Source organism: Geotrypetes seraphini, chromosome 11 (assembly GCF_902459505.1).
Source record: "Geotrypetes seraphini chromosome 11, aGeoSer1.1, whole genome shotgun sequence".
Lineage (NCBI taxonomy): Eukaryota > Metazoa > Chordata > Amphibia > Gymnophiona > Dermophiidae > Geotrypetes > Geotrypetes seraphini.
In genome coordinates, this window is record NC_047094.1 from 121,797,914 (window position 1) to 121,822,830 (window position 24,917).

A 24,917-nucleotide genomic window follows, 5' to 3' on the forward strand; every position below is an offset into this window, starting at 1 on the left:
ATTCCTATGGGCCCTGCTGCTGATAGCACGTCTTTAATCTTTACTAAAGGACCACCCCCAGATGCTTATTAGCCAACCCCGCCCCCAGGCCCGCACTTCCTGTTTCCGACGGAAGAAAAAGTGGCTAGCGCAGAGCGTGCGTGTTTTGACTTGGCTGTCGCGATCTCTAGCAGTAACGATAAGCGTGAAGGTAGGAAGGTAGAGGGAGAGATGCCGACTTTAAATATTGGACTACAGATGATAGCGAAATAGGTGAAGCGTAGAGGGTTAGATGCCAGATGTTGATTTACTATTTTGGGGTTGTTTTTTCTTTCCTGTTTCTGAGGTCTCTGGTCCCTTCCCAGTACCCAGTAGTTCTATCTGTGGGCTAGACCAGACCTCAAAAGGAGGTGGGATTCTCCTTAGCAGGGGAATGCAGCTACATTTGCTGGTGACGTTTTCTGGATGCATTCTGTGTCGTAACTCCCCTCTAGCTAAGTGTAGCGACTCCTATTTGCTTCAGTTTTGATTCTAGCTTTTAATTGATATTAGTGGGGTAGGAGGGAGGGAGGGTAAGTATGGCTGCATTCTTCTACTGTCTAGTAAGAACCCCCCATTACAGGTAAGTATTTCACTTTCTCTGGAGACAACAGGGAAAATGCTGGCTAATGATCCACATTCAACAGTGATAGTGAAAAACCTCTGGTACAGGGCAGGATTAATTTGTCGAGGGCCCCTAGATACACAAGTCTACTGGGCTCCCTGCCCCAAACCACATGCCCTGCCCCAATCCACCATAACCTACCCCGCGCCTTGCTCTGCTCCCATTTTTTAACCCAATCCAGCATGTACCCTTTTTTCTTTCTCCTCTCCACTTCCTTCCCTCCTTCTCGACATGTGGGTGACGTCATCCACGGAGCCCCGAGCGGACAGTCTTGCAAGCAGACTTGCTTGAAGATCTTTAAGCTTGTGAGTGTACCACGCATGTGCCTTCCACCCGAGTCAGGGCGCGCATCTCCTCAGCGTGGCCTCAGTTCTTAGTTTTCCGTGGAGCCAGAAGCCCTGTTCCTCTACTCTGCGCAATCGCTAAGTGCCTCTTCACCGCGTTTTGTCCCTTTTTTTGTTTTTGGAAATCAGGTGAATCGCTGTGCGACGCGTCAAATAAAACCCAAAAACCATATTTTTTTCTCTCTTTCGTTTGACCTGGGAATCCCAGGTCTCAGCCTGGCCGCCTTGCTTCGTGTGGCTGTGGCTGTGGTTTTGGCCTTATGTCCTGGCATGTCACAGGTTTTAAAAAGTGCGGTCGGATGATTTCAATTACTGACCCTCATCGTTGGTTTGTTGAGTGCCTGGGGGACGATCACCGGACCGAATCCTGCACGCGTTATGCTACTCTTCAACCACGGGCTCTTCATAGGCGACGAGCGAAGTTCCTTGAGCTCTTCGGAGCTATGGATCCTCCAGTTGGTGCGGCCTCAACCCCGGCCCTGCTGGGGGTCTTGGCCTCGCAGGCCTTGACCTCATCAAAGTTGCCCTCGACCTCCAGGGCCTCGGTGGCTGCTCGAGCAAAAACCCCTGCTTCGGGTAAGTCTCCTCTTCCTCAGATGTGCTGGCGAAGAAGCCTTCCACGGGGTCTCAGGTGGTGCACTGCAGACCTCTTCGAGACATTCCTCCAAGTGTGCCTCCAAACATAGGGAATACTCTTCATCGGAGCGCACTGTTGCACCAGTATGACCAGTCCCTATGGTCTCGGTGCTGATGTTCGAGGACATGTTGAAGGCCATCCTGAAGACTCAGCTCTTGTCGGTCTTGAGTCAGCTTGCTCCTGCCTCGACCCTGCTCTCGGCAGCCCATCCTGAGCATCCTTCTGAGGCCCCTCAAGTTCGGTCTCGCAGGTCTCGCCGGCTGTCTTCCAGTGATTCTTCTCCTGTTGATTCGAGGCTTGGGTCCCCGGCCGTGGGCCTCGATCGAAGCACTGGGCTCCATCTGCCTCGACCTCGAGGCACTCGCCGTCTAAGCGACCGAGGGACTCACCTCGGCGAGGACGGGCCCCGCATACCTCGAGGTCCCTCGAGGCCTCTGTGCAGCCGAGACACGGGTCTCGTTATCGACGGCCGCCTTCCCCTTCTGTCTTGCTGGGGCGCGGCTTGTCAAGGTCAAGGTCCCCTCTTTCGAAGCCATCTTGGAGGTTTCCTTCTTCTCCTGTTCCTCGAACTCTGGGATCTTCTCCCAGCATGATGCGGCATGGGCGTTCTTTGACACCCCCCCCCCCCCCCGAGGTCGCGGAGCAGGACTTCCCCGTTATCCTTTTCTCTGGACTCTGATTTGCCTGCTCTGTATTCTAGGGAAGCGTCCCCTTTTCGGCGGCTCAACGTTCTGGATCTTCGCTGCACAAGGCCCTTTCTTCTCGGACCTCCTCCTTCACAAGATTTGTCTCGGACATGGGTAAGGCTCTTCAGCTGGATCTACAGTCTGAATCCCGGTATACCCAGGAGTATTTGGATGAGTTGGAGCTCCCTCATCAACCCAGGGAGTCTTTGCGTCTTCCTCTGAATCAGGTGTTGAAACAGACTTTCTTCAGAAATCTGGAGAGTCACTATGCTATTCCTGCCATCCCTTCCAAGATGAAATCTCGCTATCGCACGATCCCTTGTAAGGGCTTTGAGAAGGTGCAGCTATCCCAGCAGTCTTTGGTTGTGAAATCTTCACTGAAGAAATCTAACTCCTCCAGGGTCTACGCTACTGTCCCTCTGGGCAGGGAAGGGCGGACAATGGACAAATTTGGCCGCCGTCTTTATCAGAACTCGGTGATGGTGAACCGTGTCCTTAATTACAACTTTAATTTTACCTCCTATTTCAAACACTGCCTGAAGATCCTGCAGTCTTTTCTCCCTGACTTGCCCGCTCACCGTTGACCGGACTTCTGTCTAATTCAGGAGACGCTATCCCAGATTCATCTCTATATGCTCCAGGCCATGTATGACGCCTTTGAACTGTCATCTAGGGTTACGGCCTTTGCGGTGGCGATGCGCCGCTTCGCCTGGCTACGCATAGTGGATATGGATCCCAATTTACAGGATTGTCTGGCAAATCTTCCTTGTGTGGGGATCGAGCTCTTTGATGACTTGATTGACACGGCCACGAAACGCCTGTCGGAACACGAGCGATCTTTCGCCTCCCTGGTGCGACCTAAGGTGCGAGCCCCTCCTGCTAAGCCATATAAGCTTCCTCCAAGGCGTTACCCACAGAAGTCTGTGCTGGCTCTCTCCCGTCTGCCACCGCGGCGACTGCAGCAGCATCCTTCTAAACCTCGGATGCCTGCGGCAGCAAAACCAGCGCCATCTTTTTGACAATTTCAGTCAGCATACCAGTCCCTTTCGTCCACCAGCCGTCCCCCCTGCCCATCGGGGATCGGCTCATTCTTTTTTATCATTAGTGGGAGCTGATTACATCGGACACCTGGGTTCTCACCATTATTCGGGAGGGGTATTCTCTTCACTTCCGGCATGTACCTCCAGATCAGCCCCTAAGAGAGTTTCCTTCAGACAGGTCGCAACTTCCCCTTCTGCTTCAGGAGGCTCAGGCTCTCCTCTGCCTCCGAGCTGTCGAGGAGGTTCCTATGTGCTAGCAGAACTCAGGGTTTTATTCCCAGTTTTTTTTCTGGTTCCCAAGAAGACCGGGGACTTGCGTTCCATTCTGGACCTGAGAGCTCTCAACACATGTCAAGGAAAAGTTTTGCATACTCTCTCTCCCGACTTTGTACCCCCTAATGGACGAGGGGGACTGGTTATGCTCCCTGGATCTCAAAGAGGCCTACACTCGCATCCCAATTCATCCGGCCTCTTGCCAGTTTCTGAGATTTCGGTTAGGGAATCTCCATTTTCAGTATCGTGTTCTCCCTTTCGGATTCGCTTGTTCCCTGAGGGTTTTCACGAAGTGTCTTGTGGTAGTAGCCGCAGCCCTGCAGCTGCAGGGTTTTCAGGTATTCCCTTATCTCGACGACTGGCTCATCAAAGCGTCATCTCAACTGTAGGTTATTACAGCGACCCAACAGACTATTCTGTTCCTTCAACGTCTGGGATTCGAGATCAACTTCCCCAAGTCCCAGTTGTGTCCTTCCCAGTCTCTCCAGTACATCGGAGCGGTGTTGGATACTCTTCATCTCCGATCGTTTCTGCCTCGACCTTGTCGGGAGGCTCTCGTCCGCCTTTTCCGTGGGTATATCTTCTTTCGACCATCTCGGCCAAGCACATGATGGTCCTGCTGGGGCACATGGCCTCAACCGTTCATGTGACACCTTTTGCCAGACTTCATCTTCAAGTTCCTCAGTGGAACCTGGCCTTGCAGTGGCGGCAGGACCGCGATCCGGTCTCTTGCTGTATCACGGTGACTCCTTTATTGAAACGATCTCTCAGCTCAGATCTCAATTTTTCCAGAGGTTTTCTGTTTCATGCGCCCCCTCCGCAAAAGATCCTGATGACGGACTCGTCCACCTATGCTTGGGGGGCTCACATCGATGGCCTCCGGACCCGGGGCCCTTGGTCCGGCGAGGAGCGGCTCTGTCACATCAATCTCTTGGAGCTCTGAGCCATTTTCAATGCTCTCAAGGCTTTCCGTCATCTGCTTTGCGACCACGTGGTTCTCGTTCAGACGGACAACCAAGTGGCTATGTATTATGTCAACAAGCAGGGCAGTACGGGTTCGCTGTCTCTTTGCCGGGAAGCTCTGAGGATTTGGGATTGGGCGATACATCACATCGTTCTCAGAGCAGTTTATATTCAAGGCCAGCAGAACTGCTTGGCAGACAAACTGAGTCGCCTTCTGCAACCTCACGAATGATCCCTCAATTCGTCGACTCTGCGTTAGGTGTTTGCTCGGTGGGGGACCCCGCGAGTAGATCTGTTTGCATCCCCCCTCAACCACAAGTTACCTCGTTTCTGCTCCAGGATTTATTCTCCTCACCGGCTCAAGGCGGATGCTTTCCTTTTGGACTGGACGGACCTGTTTCTCTGTGTGTTCCCTCCATTCCCTCTGATTTTGAAGACTTGTCTTGCTCAAGTCCGTCCACGCCACCATGATTCTGATAGCTCCTCAGTGGCCCAGACAACCTGGTTCTCCCTGCTGCTTCGACTCAGTGCCAGGGAGCCTCTGCTTCTTCTGGTTTTTCCTTCTCTGCTTTCTCAGAGTCAAGGTTCTCTTCTTCATCCCACTTGGTACCTCGTCACCTAACTGCTTTGTTCCAGTTCTCTCAGTCTGTTCGGGATGTTCTCGAGGCTTCCAGAAAGCGGTCCACTAGGCAGTGTTATTCTCAAAAGTGGACCAGATTTTCCTCTTGGTGCGCTACGTTACACATGGAGCCGCATTCTGCTTCCTTGTCTTCCATGCTGGACTATCTGATGCACTTGTCGGTCTGGTCTCAAGTCAACATCTATTCGTGTCCACCTCGGTGCCATTGCTGCTTTTCATCAGCCGCTTGAAGGGAAACCACTCTGTACATCCAGTGGTTTCCCGATTTGTGAAAGGTCTTTTCAATGTCTGTCCTACTCTCAAACCACCTCCGGTGGTTTGGGATCTCAATGCTGTCCTTGCTCAGTTAATGAAGCCTCCTTTTGAGCCAATCGATCGGGCTCATTTGAAGTTTCTCACTTGGAAAGTAGTGTTTCTTATTGCTCTCACGTCTGCTCGCAGGGTCAGTGAGCTGCAAGCCTTGGTTGCGGACCTGCCTTTCACTGTTTTTCATCATGATAAGGTGGTCCTCCGTACACATCCTAAGTTCTTACCTAAGGTCAGTGTTCTCCATAGGGCCTTTCAGCCGGGCGGCCCCCCGGGTAATTTAGATGACCGCCCAGCTAAATGCTGCCGCTGCTGCTCAACATTAAAAAAAAAAAAAAATCCGGCTTGGAGATTTCACGCCTTAGCCCCTAGCGAACTTATGCTCCGGGGCTCTAAAGTGTGCGTGCCGGCTTCCCTTCTCTTCCCTCCGAAACCGGAAGTTATGTCGGGGGGAGGGGGGGGGGAGAGAAGGGAAGCCGGCACCCGCACACTTTAGAGCCCCGGAGCATACATTCGCTACGGGCTAAGGCGATTGTGGTTGGTTTTGAATAAAAGTTTCTTTTCATAATAAATGTAAATGCCAGTAATCAAACATCAACAACTCTACCTAAAAAAAGACACTATTACAAACATTAGAACGGCCCGAAAACAGACTAGGAAAAACCGGGACTCCATAGATCTCTGAATTCTTCACACTATATAACAAGAAAAGAAATTACTCCCTTCAACAGAATATGCTCCGGGAACAAACAAATCGCCATAATTCCCCTTCACCTAAACTTCCAGCTAGCACCATGAAACCGCAATTACTTCCGGTGTAAAGAAAGGAGGTCACAACCAAAAGGAAGCAAAAAGGCGTTTGGATCAGAGCTGGCTCTTCGTCGTGTCAGTAATGCAGATAGTGGGAGTTAGGATCCGGGTTTTAGCTTAATTAAGATGGGTATCCATTATTTTAAAATGCATTTAGATCAGAAAAATGGAAGTCTTTTAGGAAACAGCATTAATTGTGGGGATAGTAGGGGTTGCTTTTAGGGCCAGTGAGCAGTTAACCAAGGCCTCTTCTGAGGGGCAATAAAGACCACCAACAGTTAAAGCAAAGCAATAGATCTTGATAGCCAAATAAACACAAAGAAGCTTCAATATATTATTTTACTTGCAGTGGGTGTTTTCAACTACCCCATTTATAATTATACATGCAGCATTATATACCGTAGATATATAGCATGATTTAATATTCTAAAGTATTTTGTCCAATTAGCAGTGCTGGCATTAGTGAGATTGAAACAAGGCACTTGCATGGGCACCCATGCTAGAAGGGGCCATAAGCCTTCCTACAACTGAAGGCAGCAGTGCTGGGCCTCTGTATGGAAATATGATGGAAGATAAAGGTCAAATGGCCCCATCCAGTCTACTCATCCACTGTAACCATTATCTCTTCCTCTCTGAGATCCCACACTTTTTTGAATTCAGACAAAGTCTCTTGTTTCCATCACCTCTTCTGGGAAATTGTTCTATGCATCTACTACCCTGACGTGACATTGCATATTTTAAAGTCATCTGCCTTGACTAACCTGACCATTTATATTTTTTTATCAAAAGGGGACATCTACTAATTGTCAGTCACACCCCCAATCCTGCCCTAGCCCCACCCCAATTCCACCCTAATCCCGCCCCCAATTTCTTCCATTCATTTTTCATGTACACATAATATCTTATTAATTCATAATGGCCTCATTCCCATGTCCTTAGTGCCCCCAGTGTGCTTCCTTCCTATGTCCTTAGTGCCCCTAGTGCAGGGGTAGGGAACTCCGATCCTCGAGAGCTGTATTCTAGTCGGGTTTTCAGGATTTCCCCAATGAATATTCATGAGATCTATTTGCATGCACTGCTTTCAATGCATATTCATTGGGGAAATCCTGAAAACCCGACTGGAGTACAGCTCTCGAGGACCGGAGTTCCCTACCCCTGCCCTAGTGCCTCCTTCCTATGTGCTTAGTGCCCCCAGTGCCTCCTTCCTGTATCCTTAGTGTCTCTTTCCTATGTCCTTAGTGTCCCATCCTATGTCCTTAGTGCCCTCAGTGCCTCCTTCCTATGTCCTTATGTAGGTCGGGACAATGGGACTGTCGGTCCAAAAATGGGACTGTCCCATTGAAAACGGGACGTATGGTCACCTTATGCATGAATGATTGACTCAGCATTGACAAGAAGGGGGACTTATTTTTTTAAGCCATCAAGTCTGCATCCCCCTGCCCCGACACCTCAAAATTACTTTGTCATCTAGTAGACTCCCCTATTATTGCCACGAAAACAACAAATTATTTTCTTCAGTCGTTCCACGTCTACAAACAGATTATATTCAAGCAAACAATGGATCCAAGATTTCCCCCCCACCACAAAAAAAAAAAATTCTGACTTAGGTTGAAGCTGAATATAGAAGGAATTCTGGGCACAACCTGGTCCTCGCAGGTTGTGGATAAGAGCGGATTAAAGGGTAGGCCCAGGAGGCAGATGCCTAGGGCCGGCGTTAGAGGGGAAGCAAACAGCAACAGATCCGGGGGGGGGGGAGGGGGGGGAAAGCAGCGATCCAAACTTCTTTGCTAAACTCCTAAATTGGTGCCCTGGCATGGCAGCTGCCCTGAAGCTTTCCCTCTGCCTCGATGTGTCCTGTCAGAAACGGGAAGTTGCGGCAGAGGGAAAACTTCGGGGTAGCTGCCGTGTCAGGGCCCCTCTGAAAAGGACAGTTTTGGCTGCGAGGGAGAAGCGATCTCTTGCCTGGCCTCCTCCCCCCCTACTCTTCAGCTTTTCCCCTTCTTGGCTGTATTAGCAGGCAGGCGGGAGCAAGAAGAGGAGCTGCCCCGGGCACTCTGTTTAGGGCCGCGATGGTCGTCTACTTTTTCTCTGCTTCCCCGATGCGGCAGGAACAAAAGCTGCCTTCCTTCTCCTCTCTTCCCCGACGTCAATCTTGATGTCAGAGAGGACATTCCGGCCCAACCATGCAGCGATTGGCTGGCCTGGAACGTCCTCTGCGATGTCAAAATTGGCGTCGGGAAGAAGGCAAGAAGCAGCAGTGGACCAGGCTTTGAATTGGCGCAGCAGGGAGGGAAAGTGATCACCCGTCTCGGTGTCCCCATGCACTGCTTCATGACGCTGTCCCTGAAAACGGGATATTTCGGTGTCCCGAAGCGGTGGATTGGGACAATGGGATAGTCGGTCCGAAAACAGGACGTATGATCACCTTAGCCTTGATCTCTTAAAAAAAAAAAAAATGATAATTAACATTTTCTCTGCGTACAGTGTGCTTTGTTTTTTCAAATTTTATTGTTGGTAGATCATTTTGACTTGGCCATTTTTAAAAAAGTAGCTCGCAAGCCAAAAAAGTGTGGGCACCCCTGCTGTACTGTCTTGAAGAAAGATTTGGCCTCTAAAAGCTAATTGAAAAATGGAATAGTCCAATAAAATGGTATTTTCTTATTTCTCATATTTGTTTTATTTCTATTTATTAATTTGTAAAGTGGTGATTGTTACGTAGCAGTTTTTTTTCAAATTTACATCTACTGTCTTTATATTTTGCACAGTATTAGAGGACATGCCACTGTTTCTATGGTGTTGCATTGTATGCAGAGTCTGGTTTCTTGGTTCAGTTTAACTTTTGTCTACATAGTTCTGTTTTTAGTTTGTGATTATTCCATATTGGGCGAGGGTGTATCTGTCTGTGTGTATGAAAAGGACATGGTTTTCTGTTAGCATCGACTGTACAGGATCAATTGACTGTGCAGGATCTGGCTTGTTTAGTTTTACATTGCGTGTGTTGGTGTTCTAGTGCTCACTGAAGTGTTTAAGATGCTGCCTTTTCCTAGGTGCACCCTTGTTGTGTGACTCATGGATTATTACTAAAAATATCTTTTCTATAGAGAGGAGAGGGTTGTTAAAAAAAAATGATCAGCACTGGCTGTCATATATACTAGGTACGCCACTGGATTTGATAACCCTATTCTAATTTTACTGTTGATATAGGTGTTGTCCCTCCCCCCTACACACACACTATAAAGAATTAAATTAAAGTATATTAACATCAAGCAGCTTTCAAATGACATTATAAGCAAATAAAAATAAAATATTTTTAATACATTGCTAATTATTATCTGCATCTTTACCTAAACTGTTTTGCCCTAGCTCTCACCTTGCTCTACAGCAAAATAAAAAAGTAGCAGATAAAGATCAATCACACAGGTCTCCTTCAAGGCTCAGTAACACCTTTCCATAAATTATGTGGAAGAGGTCTGGAAGTGGGGATAGCATCTATTTCATATCCACAGTGAGACCTCAGGAAGGAACCTAGCGATCAAAACATTATTAGAGGTGCTGTAGAGCCATTTCTTGTATGACTGGATGAGCTATATTTATCTATTTTTTTTTTAGTTGTTTAAATTCATGCAGAAATAAATGGCTAGATTGAACCTAATGACTTCTTAATGCATTTCCCTTTTTTAAACCTCTATACCATTTGAAAGAGGGCAAATATCTAATTATTCCCTTCTAGAATTGGATACTTCTTAAATTTAGTAAAAATATTCTGGCATAAGTGTCAAGCCTTAAAAAAAGGAAGTCATATTGAGCATTGGAAAATAATAATAAAAATAGTTCACATTTAGGGCTCCTTTTACTAAGCTGCGATAGCGGTTGTAGCGTGCGCTTAGCACGTGCAGAATTGCCCCGCGCGCTAGACACTAAAGCCAGCATTGAGCTGGCATTAGTTTTCCTGCGTAGCGCGGGGGTTATCGCACGCTAAAAATGCTAGCACACCTTAGTAAAAGAGGGGGTTAATTTTCCCCACCACCAAATTTCCCCATCCCGCCCCACCCAGCTACTTTTTCATGCCACCCAGCTGGAAAAAATTTCTGGGGAGAACACTGAAGGTGATTTCGGATTTCCACCTCAACCAATCCATTGTTCTTCCAATATTTTTTCCTAAACCTCATTCTCATCCTGGAGAGGTGGCGCTTCACACTCTGGACTGTAAGTGTGCGTTGGCTTTCTACTTGTAACACACTCGGGCTCATCGGACTGCTCCTCAACTCTTCATATCTTTTGATCCGAATCGGTTGGGGCGTCCCGTGTCTAAGCGAACCATCTCCAACTGGTTGTTTGCTTGTATCTCTTTCTGCTATGCTCAGGCTGGTCTCCCTCTACAGGGTCAGGTCACGGGGCATAAAGTCAGAGTGATGGCGGCGTCTGTAGCTTTCCTCAAATCAACTCCTGTTGAGGAAATCTGCAAGGCTGCCACTTGATCCTTGGTTCAAATCTTCACCTCTCACTCCAGTGTTCCCTCTAAGCGGGCGGGTGTTGTGAGCAAACTTTTTTCACCGTGAGCCAAAAATATCGGGCGCCAGCAAGTTATGAGCCAACTCGCCCGATTCTCCTCTCGCCGCCCTGCCATCTGCCGTACGCCTCTTCCGATCGTGCGCTGTGACGAGAAACGTGTGCGCTGCGATGTAATATTTTGTGCGCCAGCGCACGCCAGCGCAGCTTAGCGGAAACACTGGTTCAAATGGTTTTATTTATTTCCCCAAATTTATTTTTGTTATACGCATTGAAAATATTTGATATTGCGTTTAAATCAAAATCTCAATAAACTTGAAACGAGTGCCCGTGAGATTGTGGGAGGGTTAAATACTCAAAACTTAGAAGTTTTTGCTACGCCAGCTTTCTGGTATCTTTACATACAGTGGCGTACCTAGCATATGTAACATCCGGGGCCCATCATTTTTTGGCACCCCCCCCCATCTGTAAGAAAAACATGATTTTTAGTAACAAACCACACGTCACACATGAGTACCTAGGAAAAGGCAGCATCTTACATATTGCAGTGAGCAGTACATCAATACACCCATTGTAAAACTAAACAAGCCAGACCAGCACAGATCAATCCTACACCGTCAATCCTAACAGAAAACCATGTCTTTCGAACACACAGAACACAGAAAACACCTTCGCCTAGTAAGGAATATGTAATCACAAACTAACCCCTCCCTCTTTTACAAAACTGTAGTGTGGATTTTAGCTACGGAGGTAACAGCTCTGATGCTCATAAAATTCTGAGCATCAGAGCTGCTACCACCAAGGCTGGTGCTAAAAACGCTTCACAGTTTTGTAAAAGGGGGGATAAAATAAAAATACATAGACAAAGGTTAAATTGAACCAGCAAGAAGCTGGACTCTGCATACAATGCTTCACAGAAACAGTGACACATGTCTCCTAAAGCAATAAATAAATAGAAATTTTTTTCTACCTTTGTCTTCTGTGGTTTCTCCTTTCCTCATCTTCTTGTAACTCTCTTCCTTCCATTCACTGTCTGCCGTCTCTCTTCCCCTATATGGCATCTTCTCTCCTTCTATGCCCCTTCCAGAAACTGTATGCCTCCCCCTTCCATCTCTCCTTTCACCCCATTGGTCTGGCATCTCTCTCCTCGCCTTCCCTCTCCCACACCTCTCCTCATAGTCTGGTATCTCCCTTTCCCTGATTCTCTGGCATCTCTCTCCTTTCCTTTTCTTCCATCTTTCGCTCCCCCTCCATGCTCTCTCATCTCCCCCTTCCTTTTCCCTTAGACTGGCATATCTTCCTCCTATGCTCCAAGCCCTGGCATCTCCTTTAATTCCCTCCCTCATCTTCCTTCTCCCTCCAGCTGGGTACCGCAACACTCTTCCCTGCAGCTCTGCACTTCCCCACAATTGCCATGCTTCGGTTCCTCTTCTTCCTTCCTTCCTCCCCCCCCCCCCCCCGCGGGACCCTGCGGCACCATCAACTCTTACTCCCTCTAATGTCGGCCCTGCAGCTCCAGACTTCCTCGCACCTTCTCCCCTCCCCCTTTGGATCGCTATTATTTTAAATGTTATAGCCGCGGAGCTGTATCCATCAGTGGAGATGTCTAACCTCGGCCTGCCCCGGAACTCTTACTGCAGCAGCCGCCCGTCTAGGCAGGAACAGGAAGTCACTGTTGCAGTAAGAGTTCCGGGGCAGGCCGAGGTTAGACATCTCCACTGATGGATACAGCTTCGCGGCTATAACATTTAAAATAATAGCGATCCAAAGGGGGAGGGGAGAAGGTGCGAGGAAGTCTGGAGCTGCAGGGCCGACATTAGAGGGAGTAAGAGTTGATGGTGCCGCAGGGTCCCGCGGGGGGGGGGGGGGGGAGGAAGGAAGGAAGAAGAGGAACCGAAGCATGGCAATTGTGGGGAAGTGCAATCCCCCCAATGCGTCCCCTTACCTTACCTCCCCTTACCTTTGCGACGCGTGTGTGCGCTGTGAAGAGAAACTTTGCGCTGCGATGTAATATTTTGTGCGCGAGCGCAGGCCAGCGCACCTTAGCGGGAACACTGCTTAGTCACTACTGTCTGGATACCTTTTCCAGACAAGACGGCCGGTTTGGCCAGTCAGTTTTGTGTAATCTGTTCTCATAAATTGCCAACTCTCCCATCGTCCCTTTTTGGTTAGCTTGGAGGTCACCCACATGTAGAGAATATGCTGCCTGCTTGTCCTGGGATAAAGCACAGTTACTTACTGTAACAGGTGTTATCCAGGGACCCACCCATCTCCCCTGGTTGGCTTCTTTGCTAGCTATCTAAACTAAGGCAACGCTGTGGAGACGTGCGCCCTGACTCAGGCGGGAAGGCACACGCGCGGTACACTCGCATGCTTGAAGATATTCAAGCAAGTTTGCTTGCGAGACTGTCCGCTCGGGGCTCCGTTGATGATGTCATCCACATGTAGAGAATATCTACCTGCTGTCCCTGGATAACACCTGTTACGGTAAGTAACTGTTCTTTTTCCTACCTTTGCTGTCTGGTGATTTCATGAGTCTCTGGTTGCACTTCCTTCTTCTTACTGTAAATCCAATATTTTTTCTTTCTGCCTCCAGACCTCGTTCCATTCCCCAACCAACCTCCAGACCTCATTTCATTCCCCAACCAACATCTCTCTCCATCCCTCCATTAGTCCAACTTTTACTTCCTCTCTCCCTGCCCCTCCCCTTTCTTTCTCTGTCTCTCCCTGCCTTCTTTCTTTCTCTCTCTCTCTCTGCCTTCTTTCTCTCTTTTTTTTTTCTCACAATGGCAAATTCACCAGATAGCCAAATCCCTAACCCAAAACAAACAGTTATACTGGTACTCTTCAATATAAGGCAATATTATCAACCCAAAATTCCCCCCCTCCCTCTCTTTCTTTCTCCCTGCCCCCCCCCAAGCCATCGTTGCTGATTTCTCCCTGCTTCCCCGAAGCAAGGCGAGGCATGTACAAGCGCAGGGCCCACAGCCTTCCCCCCCCCCCCCGACGCCAATTCTGCAGTCGGAGAGGAAATTCCGGGCCAGCCAGGCAGTGATTGGCTGGCCCGGAACTTCCTCTCTTGAAGTCAGAATTGACGTCGAGGGGGGGGGGGAAGGCTGTGGGCCCGGCGCTTGTACACACCTGACGTCGGGGAAGCAGAGAGAACAGAATGTAAAGGCAATGCGAGTGTGATCGACTCGCGTTGCCTTTGCGATCTACTGGTCAGTCGCGATCGACCTTTTGGGCACCCCTGTGCTAAGGTTACCGTACATCTAACGATGGCGCTAAACCATCATTAAATGCACATATTGTACCGCCCTATTATCAAAATGGCTCACTGTGGTCTTTTCCGTGCTTTCTGGCAGCCTCTGATTGTACTATGCAAATGTAGTATAGCAAGGTAATTAATATTAAAACTATAGTGTATTGAGATCATGAAGATTAAAATGAGCTCCTCAGCGATTCTCCAAAGGGAATACCCCTCCATTTATGAGGTACTTTTGTATTTGGATCAAGAGGATAGTTCTGAGGTGAATGATTTATTTTAAGTTGAATCAGTTTTTATTTTTCAAACAACAAAAATCCAACCAACAAAGGCTAACAGTAGAAACACTGGACAAATCCCAATACAAAGCATCAGATCCAACAATCCCACCCCAAACCTTCCCCACCCCAAACCTTCCAATCCAGAAACCAAGAAAAACCGTAGAGCAGTAGGTTTGGACTCTTATAACCCACAGCGAAGAACTAGAAATAAAACTCCAATACTGAAGAGAAGAAAAAATAAGGTACAGGGACTCCCACGCACCCCTGGCGCACCAGCAAGAACACTAAAGAGAGCCCAGACCTCGGAGAGGTTCACAAGGAATTCAAAATGTCACTTTGAGCCCTTGGTGATAGAGAATGGAGATAAGAATCCCAAATCCGAAGAAACTGTCGCTTTCTTTGCAAGCTATGATATACAGTGGTACCTTGGATTACAAGCATAATCCGTTCCAGGAGCATGCTCGTAATCAAAAATGCTCGTTTATCAAAGCGAGTTTCCCCATAGGAAATAATGGAAATAAAACCTGCCTCCAAAAACGTTTAATTTTTCACACAGGACCAAAAAGCATGGATAAACGAATGGGGCTGCATGAGGCACTTAGGGCACAAAGGGGAATCCGCGTAACCCGAATAACATAACTGACTCTTCGTAAAATAGCCATGATGAAGTACCCAAAATTGATATTCACGCAGATCAGCGTTAACAGATACTCCCGGGATTCGCTTAATCAAGGATGGGAGATCCAATGTATGGTTTATTTTAGTTTCTATCTTCCTTAGGATTTTTCAAACCTTCATTAGTTAAAACTCATCAAAAAAAAACCCAATTAGATCTACCGGTGGTTACGTTTTCATCTAAAGAACTTATTAATCCCAAAATACTTTTCACCATTGTAATGTCGCTGTCTGTATACAGTCTCTTCCTCTGTTTGTGGTATTGTGGTATATAAAAATAAAGTTGTTGTTATTATTCCTAGGGAGCTGCCTCTACTCTTAGCTATGGCTGCGGGATTGGAGCTGCTGTACATGTCTGTTGCTCAGAACTTGTCTGCAGCGCAGGATGCGCTGCTGTGCTTTATACACTGGGAGATGGTGGTTCATGGTTACCGGTGCCTGGGAACTGGAGACCAAGTGAGTGGAAATGTGTAAAACTGGCTAAGCAGAATAAAATGCCATATTAAATTTTTTTGCAATATTCTGAATCAGACAGTAAAGTGTAATAGAGTATCTCTGAGGACAAGCAGACCTTAATTCTCACATGTGAGTGATGTTATTGACGGGAACACGGTGTGGTACTTGGCTAGCTTAAAATATTTAGAAAGTTCTACCACACTGTACATGCATGAGCAGTGGTCTTTCAGTCCTTAATTCGTGGAGCAGATGAGACGTGTATATTGTGGTTTGTTTTAGTGTCTGGTTTATGGTTTATTAATCTTGTTATACCGCTTGTTCATTTTACTGATCCAAGCAGTTTACAAAATGCAATCAAATAAAAACAAAAAATAGAATAGACCTAACCCACACAAATAGCAAGCATACAAGATACCATATATATTCGAATATAAACTTTTGGGCCAAAAAATTGGATCAAAAATGGGGGTCCCAGTTTATATTTGGGTCATCCCCCAGTGACCACCTGAAACCCTCCCGGTCTTCCTGCAGGCCTGCCTTAGGCCGGGACAGGAGGGATCCCTCCCGTCTCCTGCCCCGGCCGACACTAATAATTACCACCCTCCCTCCCTCGCATATCTGTTCCTTGGTGATCCAGCGTGTATCCTGCACTGAAATCCTTTGTAAAAGTAGTAGCCATCAGTGCACCTGGGCCGGTACATAGGAGCGAGCTTTTCGTGCTGCCGGCAGGCCCTGCACTGCTCCTTGATAGACTACTGCGAGAACTGCGAATCCCATGAGAACTTGTGGCTCCCTATCAAGAAGCGATGCAGGGCTGGCCGGCAACATGAAAAGCTTGCTCCTGCGTGCGCCGCTGGTACTACCTTTACAAAGGATTTCAGCATGCTGGACCACCAGGGAACAGATACGCGAGGGAGGGTGGTAATTATTAGTGTCGGCCAGGGCAGGAGATGGGAGGGATCCCTCCTGTCCCGACCTACCACTAGGTGGTTTAAGTTAAGGGGAAGGGTTAATCTGCTGGCTGGGTTAGAGGGGAGTACGGGACAATCAAGCCATTGTGACATCACTGATGAGGTTGGCTCTTTTTAGGGTGAAGAGGGTACAGGGAAGGAAGGTGGGACAGTGTTCAGAGCCTGGCAGGGAGGAGGGCTTGGTTCACAACCTGGTAGGGAATGGGACTGAGTGCAGGGCAGGGAGGGAGGGGGGCTAGGTGCAGAACCTGGCAGGGCAGGACACTTGAATATGAAGCCACCTGACTTATATTCGAGTCAACCATTTCTCCTCCTCTTTTGGGGGAAAAATGGGGGTCTAGACTTATATTCGGATCGACTTATATTCTAGTATATACAGTAACATTCACTCCTAAATAAAACAATAATATTGTATTAAGATTTCACAGGACTGCTGACTAAAGATCAAAAATCATTTAGAAAATATGGGTTAGTTCAGATTGGATCAAATCTTGTCCAAATGCTTCTTTAAAAAAACAAACGTTTTTGACATAGTTTTAAGATTTAAATGTCTCTAATCTTAACTCACAGGGCAATTGGTGTCTTCCCTTCATGTTTGTCTATAAATTTTACTTTTTTTCCTTATAACCCCTTTTTTGTTTTAAAAGTATTTCTTCCAGTAGTTTTTTATTTTTGTTTTTCTTGGAATTTTTAAAGTTTTCTTTCTTTATTTGAAGAAGGGTTTACCTTTACCTTTGAAAACTAATCATAAACTACATTAAGTTAGTCCAATAAAAATGCATTTTTTTCCCTTTAAGTTTTTGTTTTATTTCTACATATTAATCTGAGGTCAAGCAGGCAGCATATTCTTACATGTGAGTGACATCATCCACGGAGCCTGGACCATTTCAGGTACAGACCTGCATAATTGGTGTGTCCAGTGCCTAGGTCCTGAACACTAGTACACTTCCTGCCCGCTCTGCTCTAAATTGCAGAAGAGGTCACTTTCAAATGTCCTGGTGGGTTTATTTTATGCCTCTCCATCCCCACGTCAGTGTTGTGGTGCAAACAAAATAAACAAAAAATACTTTTACTCTCTCTGTTAGGTCCTAGCTCACGCTTGCTGTCTTAACACCAGCTCTGGCAGGATACAGATTTCAAATCTGACACATTGTAATCCAAAAATAGAAAATAAAATTATTTTTTCTATCTTTTATTGTCTGGTAATTTTATTACTCAAATCATGTTGGTCCCAGGCTCTGGTTTCTATTTGTCTTCTGCTAACTTGCTTGCCAGGGTCTCCTGCCCATTTAACGTTGTTTTCTTTCTCCATGCTCACCATCCATCTTCCATCTCTACCTTCCCTTCCACTGCTATATCCAATATTTCTGTTTCTTTCCACTGTCTACTATCTCTCTCTCTTTCCCTGCTTTGTGTCCTAGGTCAATCTAGAGAATGACACAGGGAAAAAATTTGTCCCTGTCCACAGCCCTGTCCCTGCGACCACCGTCCCTGTCGCTGCCCCGTCCCCGCAATCACTGTCCCGCCCTGTTCCTGCAACTACTGTCCCTGCACCGTCCCCACGATCACTGTCCCCGCCCCACCCCTGTCCCCGCAGCATCCATACAAGCCTCAGTACTGCAATATTTAGCTTATTCCTTCCTTATAAATCAAAGTTCTGGCTGCTGAACTAGAGAAAGAGATGTTCAGCTGGTAGGGCTTTGTTTATAAATTTTTATCAACAGAACTAATATACTACTTTATCCTAAAGCAAAATAAATAAATAGAAAATTTTTTTTCTACCTTTGTCTGGTTTCTGTTTCCCTCATCTCATTCAATTCCTTTCATCCACTGTCTGTCTACTCTCTGCACCCTCCAATTGCTCTGTTACTGTGCCTCTCCTTTCACCCCCCCCCCCCCCCAGTTGGTCTGGCACCCATCTTCCCTCTGTTCCTCCATAGTCTGGCATCTCTGTCTTCTTCCCTTCCAGCGTCTAATCCCCACTCTCTCTTCCCCATTCCCTTCAGTGTCTTCTCCCCACTCTCTGTTCCCCATTTCTCTTCAGCGTCTTCTCCCCTCTCTCTCTTCCCCAGCACGGGCGGTCTAGTAGCTCCTTCCCACCAGCCATCCGTGCATCTCCCTCCCTCTCTTCCCCTTACCTTCTCTTCATAGCAATTTCTATAAGGCTATGCCTTGTATTGCAGCTGTAGCCGTCATTTTGGCTGCTGGAAAAGTCTCCTCCGATGCAACCAGAAACAGGAAGTTCGTTAGAGGAGACTTTTCCAGCAGCCACATGCGACGCAACATCAAGACTCCGGCTGCAATACAACGCATAGCCTTCTAGAAATCGCCACAAAGAAAAGGTAAGGGGGAGGGAGATGCACGACTGGATGGCTGGCGAGAGAGAGGGGGCTGCCGGATTGCAATCTCGTCCACCACACGTGCTCACTCCTTTAACTGCAGAGACAAGACCATTCACCACTCCACAGTGACCTTTTTTTTTTGTCACTGTTTCAGCGGGTTACCTGCGGCTAGCCACGGGTAACAACCACCGTGTCAATCTCTAGGTCAAACCTCTCTATTCCCCTTCATGCAGCATCTCTCTCTTCCTCCCCTCCATTATCACGTGCAACATTTCCTTAGCAACAGCAGCAGATGAATCCAGAGACCAATGGGATAGCACACATCTACCAGCAGGCGGAGATAGAGAAACTGATTTAACAGGTGGTCCTATTGGCTGGCAATCCTCCTGTATCTTCAGAATGCTCTATCTCCCAACAGGTGATGGTCGCTATTCAACTAGCTCCTGAATTCTGGCTGTGACTGGAAAATTATTTTCTCCTGTTGAGGTTTCTCTTCAGTGAGACAGGGGTGTCCGGCTGAATAGTGCCGGCTTAGGGGTTACACCTGGGCCCCCCCAGGGTCTGACTGGGTCTTGATTTTTTTTCTTCTTTCCCTTCTCTGTTAAAAAAAAAAAAAAAAAAGGGAGACCACAATTGCTACATTCTGCCCTGTTTGTGCTGCACAACCAGCTCTTATTGGCTTCAACCGGCCCTAACAACAAGCTTGTGAGTATGTATGTGTTTTTTACTGTTGTTTGAACTTCAGGTTCTGTTTGGGAGTCTTAGTACTGTAGGTTCGGTCAACGTACATTTAAGAATGGATATTTTATTGAAGCTAAGTTTTATGACTAGAAATCCGTTCAGGGAGCCGGGACTTTCCCGCCCTTTACATGCACACGCTTGGTTTCCTTGTTGGTTACAGTGCGGCAGTAGCGGTGCGATTTCATGCTCACACTTGTTCTCCTCGTTAGGTTTCAATGCAGCAGTAGTAGTTCTGTTTATTCTGAGGCTCTCTTTCGTCGGTGTTTGTCGTGGCCATGTGCAGCTGATTGTGCAGGTGCCAGTTTATAGCAGCGTGCATGAGATGGGACATATTTTTTCCGGCACTGTGGGAAGCACCCACCGTTCTTCTAGTTATTCCCCGAGTCTGATTTTCTTTCTATGCAGGCCGCGGCAGGGTAAATTTTGCAGGGCTTGAATCTGACTATGTTTGTAGGAGTGTTGATGTAGCGGCCACGTGTCGGCGAGAATGAGGCACGCGCTTGGGTCTCCGGCGATGGCGGGAGAGCTGCAGCGTTCCGGTACTTTATTTCCAGCTGACTTTGGTCAGGATATGCTGCGGCTTCTCTCCTTTCTGGTTCAGACAAGTGGTAAGTGTTTCACCAGCTTTGGGACAAGCTTGGGCAGATTTATATTTCTATGTCTGTGTTTCTGCTGTATTCACTTGAAGGAAGCTGCTAGTTTAATTGGACTCTGGGGTTAGCACTCAAGGGGATTACCAGAGAGACTCTGACCTGTGCTGGGTCACCCAGTCTCGGTTTGTCTCCGGACTGGGTCGACATACGGCAAATCATGGCACAGTGAGATCAGCAGTAAGATAGTGCCCTGTATTTCACACGGGTATCTCATTGTCTCTCTTGGGGTTCCTGCAGATTAAGCCTTTGTCTGTTGGTAACTGTCCTTCTTATTTGGGCCTCTGCTGTGCTGCATGTGTCTAGTAATGGCATCAATAATAATTCCCTTAGCGCACATGCGCACTTCTAACATTCCCTTAGCGCACATGCGCACTTCTAACCTAGTGGCTCCATGCATCCGTAGCTCCATGGTCGGCAGAGAAATTATAGTAGAAAAAAAAGTTGGTAAAGTACGCGCGAGTGTGCGCGGCACTTAAAATGTGCAAGGCGCGCACGTTCCATTTTCTTCTCCCAGCAGTGGTTATTATGTGCCGGTTGCCGTTTGATTAAAAAAAAAAAGGTAGGTGGGAGAAGGCGCGCAATCCCCATAAGATCCCTAATATTCCCCCGACATCCCCCTGACATCTCCACACACACAGACAGGGGCCAAACAGACGGGACTGACAGAAAAGGTGGCAGTGAAAGACACAGAAGGACATGGAGCCAAACAGACGGGACATTGACAGACTAACAGAAAAGGTGCTCTGGGAGGGGAAAGACAGAAGGGGGCCACGGAGAGACAGTCAGAGAGAGGGAAAGGGGGCTTCTATGGGGGAGGGGTGTTCTGGGGGGCAGACAGTTTTGCTCTGGGGGGGAAATATAGAAGGGGACCAAGGAGAGACAGTCAGTCAGGCGGAGAGACAGTCAGTCAGGCAGGCAGACAGGGGGCCAGGGAGAGAGACAGACAGAAAGAAAGACAGACAGACCGGCATCCAAGGAGAGAGAGACAAAGAAAAAAAGACATAATCAGCCAGCGTCCAAGGAGAGGGAGAAAAAGGAAAAAAAAAAAACCAGATAGCGGACAAGGAGAAAGAGAGAAAGAAATACAGACAGACAGACAGTAGCCAAGGAGAGAGAGAGAGAAAGAAAAATGACAGAGGGTCAGAGAGACAGATAGACAGCCAGCATCCAAGGAGAGAGAGAGAGACAAAAAGAAAAAAACAAAACAGACTAACAGCGGCCAAGGAGAGAGAGAAAGAAAGAAAAAGAATGACAGAAAGAAAGACAAACAGATAGGGGGCCAGGGAGAGACATAAAGAATGACAGACAGACAGACAGCATCCAAGGAGAGAGAGACAAAGAAAAAAACCCCAAAATAGACAGACATCTATTCTAGCACCCGTTAATGTAACGGGCTTAAACACTATCCCCCTAACATCTCCACACACACGGATGGGGCCAAACAGAAAAGGTGGCATTGAAAGACACAGAAGGACAGGGAGCCAAACAGACCGGACATTGACAGACTGACAGAAAAGGTGTTTTGGGGGGAAAGACAGAAGGGGGCCACAGAGAGACAGTCAGAGAGAGGGAAAGGGGGCTGCTATGGCGGGAGGGGTGTGCTGGGGGGCAGACAGTTTTGCTCTGGAGGGGGGAAAATACAGAAGGGGACCAAGGAGAGACAGTCAGGCAGGCAGACGGGGCCAGGGAGAGAGACAGACAGAACATAAGAATTGCCACTGCTGAGTCAGACCAGTGGTCCATCATGCCCAGCAGTCCGCTCACGCGGACAGACAGACAGAAAGACAGACAGACAGCAGCCAAGGAGAGAGAGACAAAGAAAAAAAGACATACAGTCAGCCAGCGTCTAAGGTGAAAAAGGGAAAAAAACCCAGATAGCAGACAAGGAGAGAGAGAGATAGAAAGAATGACAGACAGAGGGCCAGAGAGACAGATAGACAGCCAGCGTCCAAGGAGAGAGAGACAGAAAGAAAAAAACAAAACAGACAAACAATGGACAAGGAGAGAGAGAGAGAAAGAAAGAAAGACAAACAGACAGGGGGCCAGGGAGAGACACAGACATAAAGAATGACAGACAGCATCCAAGGAGAGAGAGAGACAAAGAAAAAAAACCAAACCAGACAGATATCTATTCTAACACTCGTTAATGTAACGGGCTTAAACACTAGTAGGATATATATGCCTAAAGGTAGTACAAACAGTTTCCAAGTTCGGGCTGTCTCTATGGGCATAATGACACTTCGCATCTTCCTGCGGCCTGGACTCTCTTTCTCTATTTCTGAGGGGGCCTGGACTTCAGATTTCCATGCTTATCACGCTGGTTTCTCCTGTCGCCATCTTCTCATGGCACATGCTAGACCAGACAGGAAGGGCTGTGCAGCTCCTTCTAACCAAGAGCCAGTTACCTATTCTATCAAACCCGCAAAGGAGCGCGCACTATGAGGCTGTTAGCCTCATCCCTGAAGCTCTCATTAGCGATGTGAGCTTTGTCTGATACCTGTTAGGATGCTGCTGTTTTCCACGGGGCGGAAGATGCAGCATCTTGATTGCATCCAGTATGTATTCACTTTAAAGGACATACGTATTTCGCTCCCATTGCATGGAGTTGGTACTGTATTCATGGTTCCAGTATACTCCTCTTTACATTGCGAACCTTGATTTTTCCTAGGAGAGTTTCTTTCTTCTTACAGATCCTACAGTTCTCATTCTGCCGTTCCCTGACCTTCTGCACTTCATTCTGAGAAGATCTTGACGACTTCCAATGACTCTTCAGGCTTTCTCATGAGGGGGAGGACGCTATGATGTCAGGTCAGTGGACTGTGAACATTTTTCAGGATGCTTGCAACTTTGCATCCTCCTCAGATTTCCGGTTCGTTCTTGGAGTTTCTATGTTTTGTGTTTCTCTTAAGTGTTACTGGTCCTCAGGGCAGTTCTTGTAGTTCTTCGGGAACTAAGGGACGTTGTTCCACTTAAGTCATGGTGCCCAAGACCCATGACTCTGTTCCCCACAGACAGCCCCAGGTAGGTAGTGTTGGAAGTGGCAAAGAGAAAGTGTGATGGGGCGATATCTTGGATGAAGGTGGAGGGAGAGAGAGAGAGAAGAGGTATTGGAGGAAAGAGGGGAGAGTATATGCTGGATGAAGGGGCAAAACAGTAGATACTGGTTAGAAGAGGGAAAGAGAGAGATGAAGGGGAGAGAGAGGGAAGAGTTAGCAAACCCCCCCAAAAAACCAAAACTGGGAGAATAATAGGATGAGGGAGATGGAAAGCTGTAAATAAAAGCAGATAAAGTTGCAGAAAAATAAATGGAGGAAAACTGAAAGGAAAAGGTTAAAGTCAGAGATATATGTAGGAGAGGAAGTGAAGGATAAAAAGGCAGATAGAAAGAAATTAAGAAAAGACAGAAGAAAGCAAAAACTGGGATAAACATGAATAAAATAGCCAGACAACAAAGGTAGAAAAAAACATTTTAATTTTTAATTTCATTAACAGAAAATGCAGTTTTACTGTAAATTTACCCTGCTTTCTTTTTATTTTCCAGAATGTAGAGCGCTATTTCTCTTTCTCTGAAGTTGAACTTCATAATGCTTCTTGAGGTTTAAGTTTGATTTTTGTCTATATTTATTTAAGTTTGTGGTTGCTTTAGTTGTGTTTTCCTACATAGGGGCCTTGTTGTGAATATGTTAGCTTTAGGATATACAAATATTAAAGACCATTTGTAAAGGATCAAAAATAAGCACTGATTTTAAATTCCCTATAAATTTTCATTAAATTGTCTTAGTTGAACTATTGATCTTTTTAGATTAAATTGAATTAGACTTAATCTAATACTAATAGGGGCAAGCCTCAGACTTAGGAGTATATGTTTCCCAAATTTGGGATTACTTCAAGAGAGAAATAAATTACTCCCCTGCCTCCTTATAACATCACCAACTGTTGCCCCACCTCCCTCCTACCAGTATAGAGTAGTTAAATTAATATTTAATTATCTTCACAAATAAATATCTATTTCTACTCTCTTATTAATTCAAATCCTTAAAACCTTATTACATTAAACTACAAAATTCAATTTTGGTATGGAGTGCCATTTTTGAAACTCAGAACCAACTCATGCCAGATCTTTACCTTTATTTATTTGGTAAGTTTAGATATATTATCTAGAGTAGATATAGTGATTCCTGAGATTTTTTTATTTTTCAGGCTGTTATTTCTTTACAATGCCTATTATTCAGTTGAATATTTCATGCTTAATAATGCTATTTAAAAGTTTGATAGTTAGCTAATAATAATTTAATTATTTTTAACTATTAAATAAGAGTGTTTAAGTTTGGGGAAGATCTGGAATGTCTAGGGGAGGTTGGTGGTTTCCAGTCATTATGCGTGCACCCAAGTTTGAGACACTTGAGGGGATGGATTAGGGGTGGGAAGAGGTGTGAGGGTTTAGTTTAGAGTTCTAGATGTGGGGGAAAATTTTATATATTTATTTGTTTAAAGGGAAATGAAGGGATTATTTATTAATTTTTTATAATAACCCAAAATGGCTTTAAAATTTTTTTCATTGAACGTAAACCAGGGGTGTCAAAGTCCCTCCTCGAGGGCCGGAATCCAGTCGGGTTTTCAGGATTTCCCCAATGAATATGCATTGAAAGCAGTGCATGCAAATAGATCTCATGCAGATTCAT

At 46.6% G+C, this 24,917-nt stretch overlaps 1 protein-coding gene across 3 annotated transcripts in view; it reads left to right on the forward strand.

Moving 5' to 3' along the window:
• The first annotated feature begins 64 nt into the window (after nt 1-64).
• The window catches only part of PSMF1 (proteasome inhibitor subunit 1), a 61,838-nt gene continuing 36,985 nt past the window's right edge, over nt 65-24,917 (forward strand). For 2 of the 3 annotated variants that reach the window (XM_033962695.1, XM_033962697.1), the window contains exons 1-2: nt 65-190; nt 15,375-15,528. In XM_033962695.1, coding sequence (XP_033818586.1) covers nt 15,397-15,528 — 132 coding nt within the window. In that variant the 5' untranslated portion in view covers nt 65-190; nt 15,375-15,396. Of the gene's footprint in view, nt 253-15,374; nt 15,529-24,917 lie in introns of all 3 variants that reach the window. The other variant, XM_033962696.1, reaches the window with a different exon arrangement.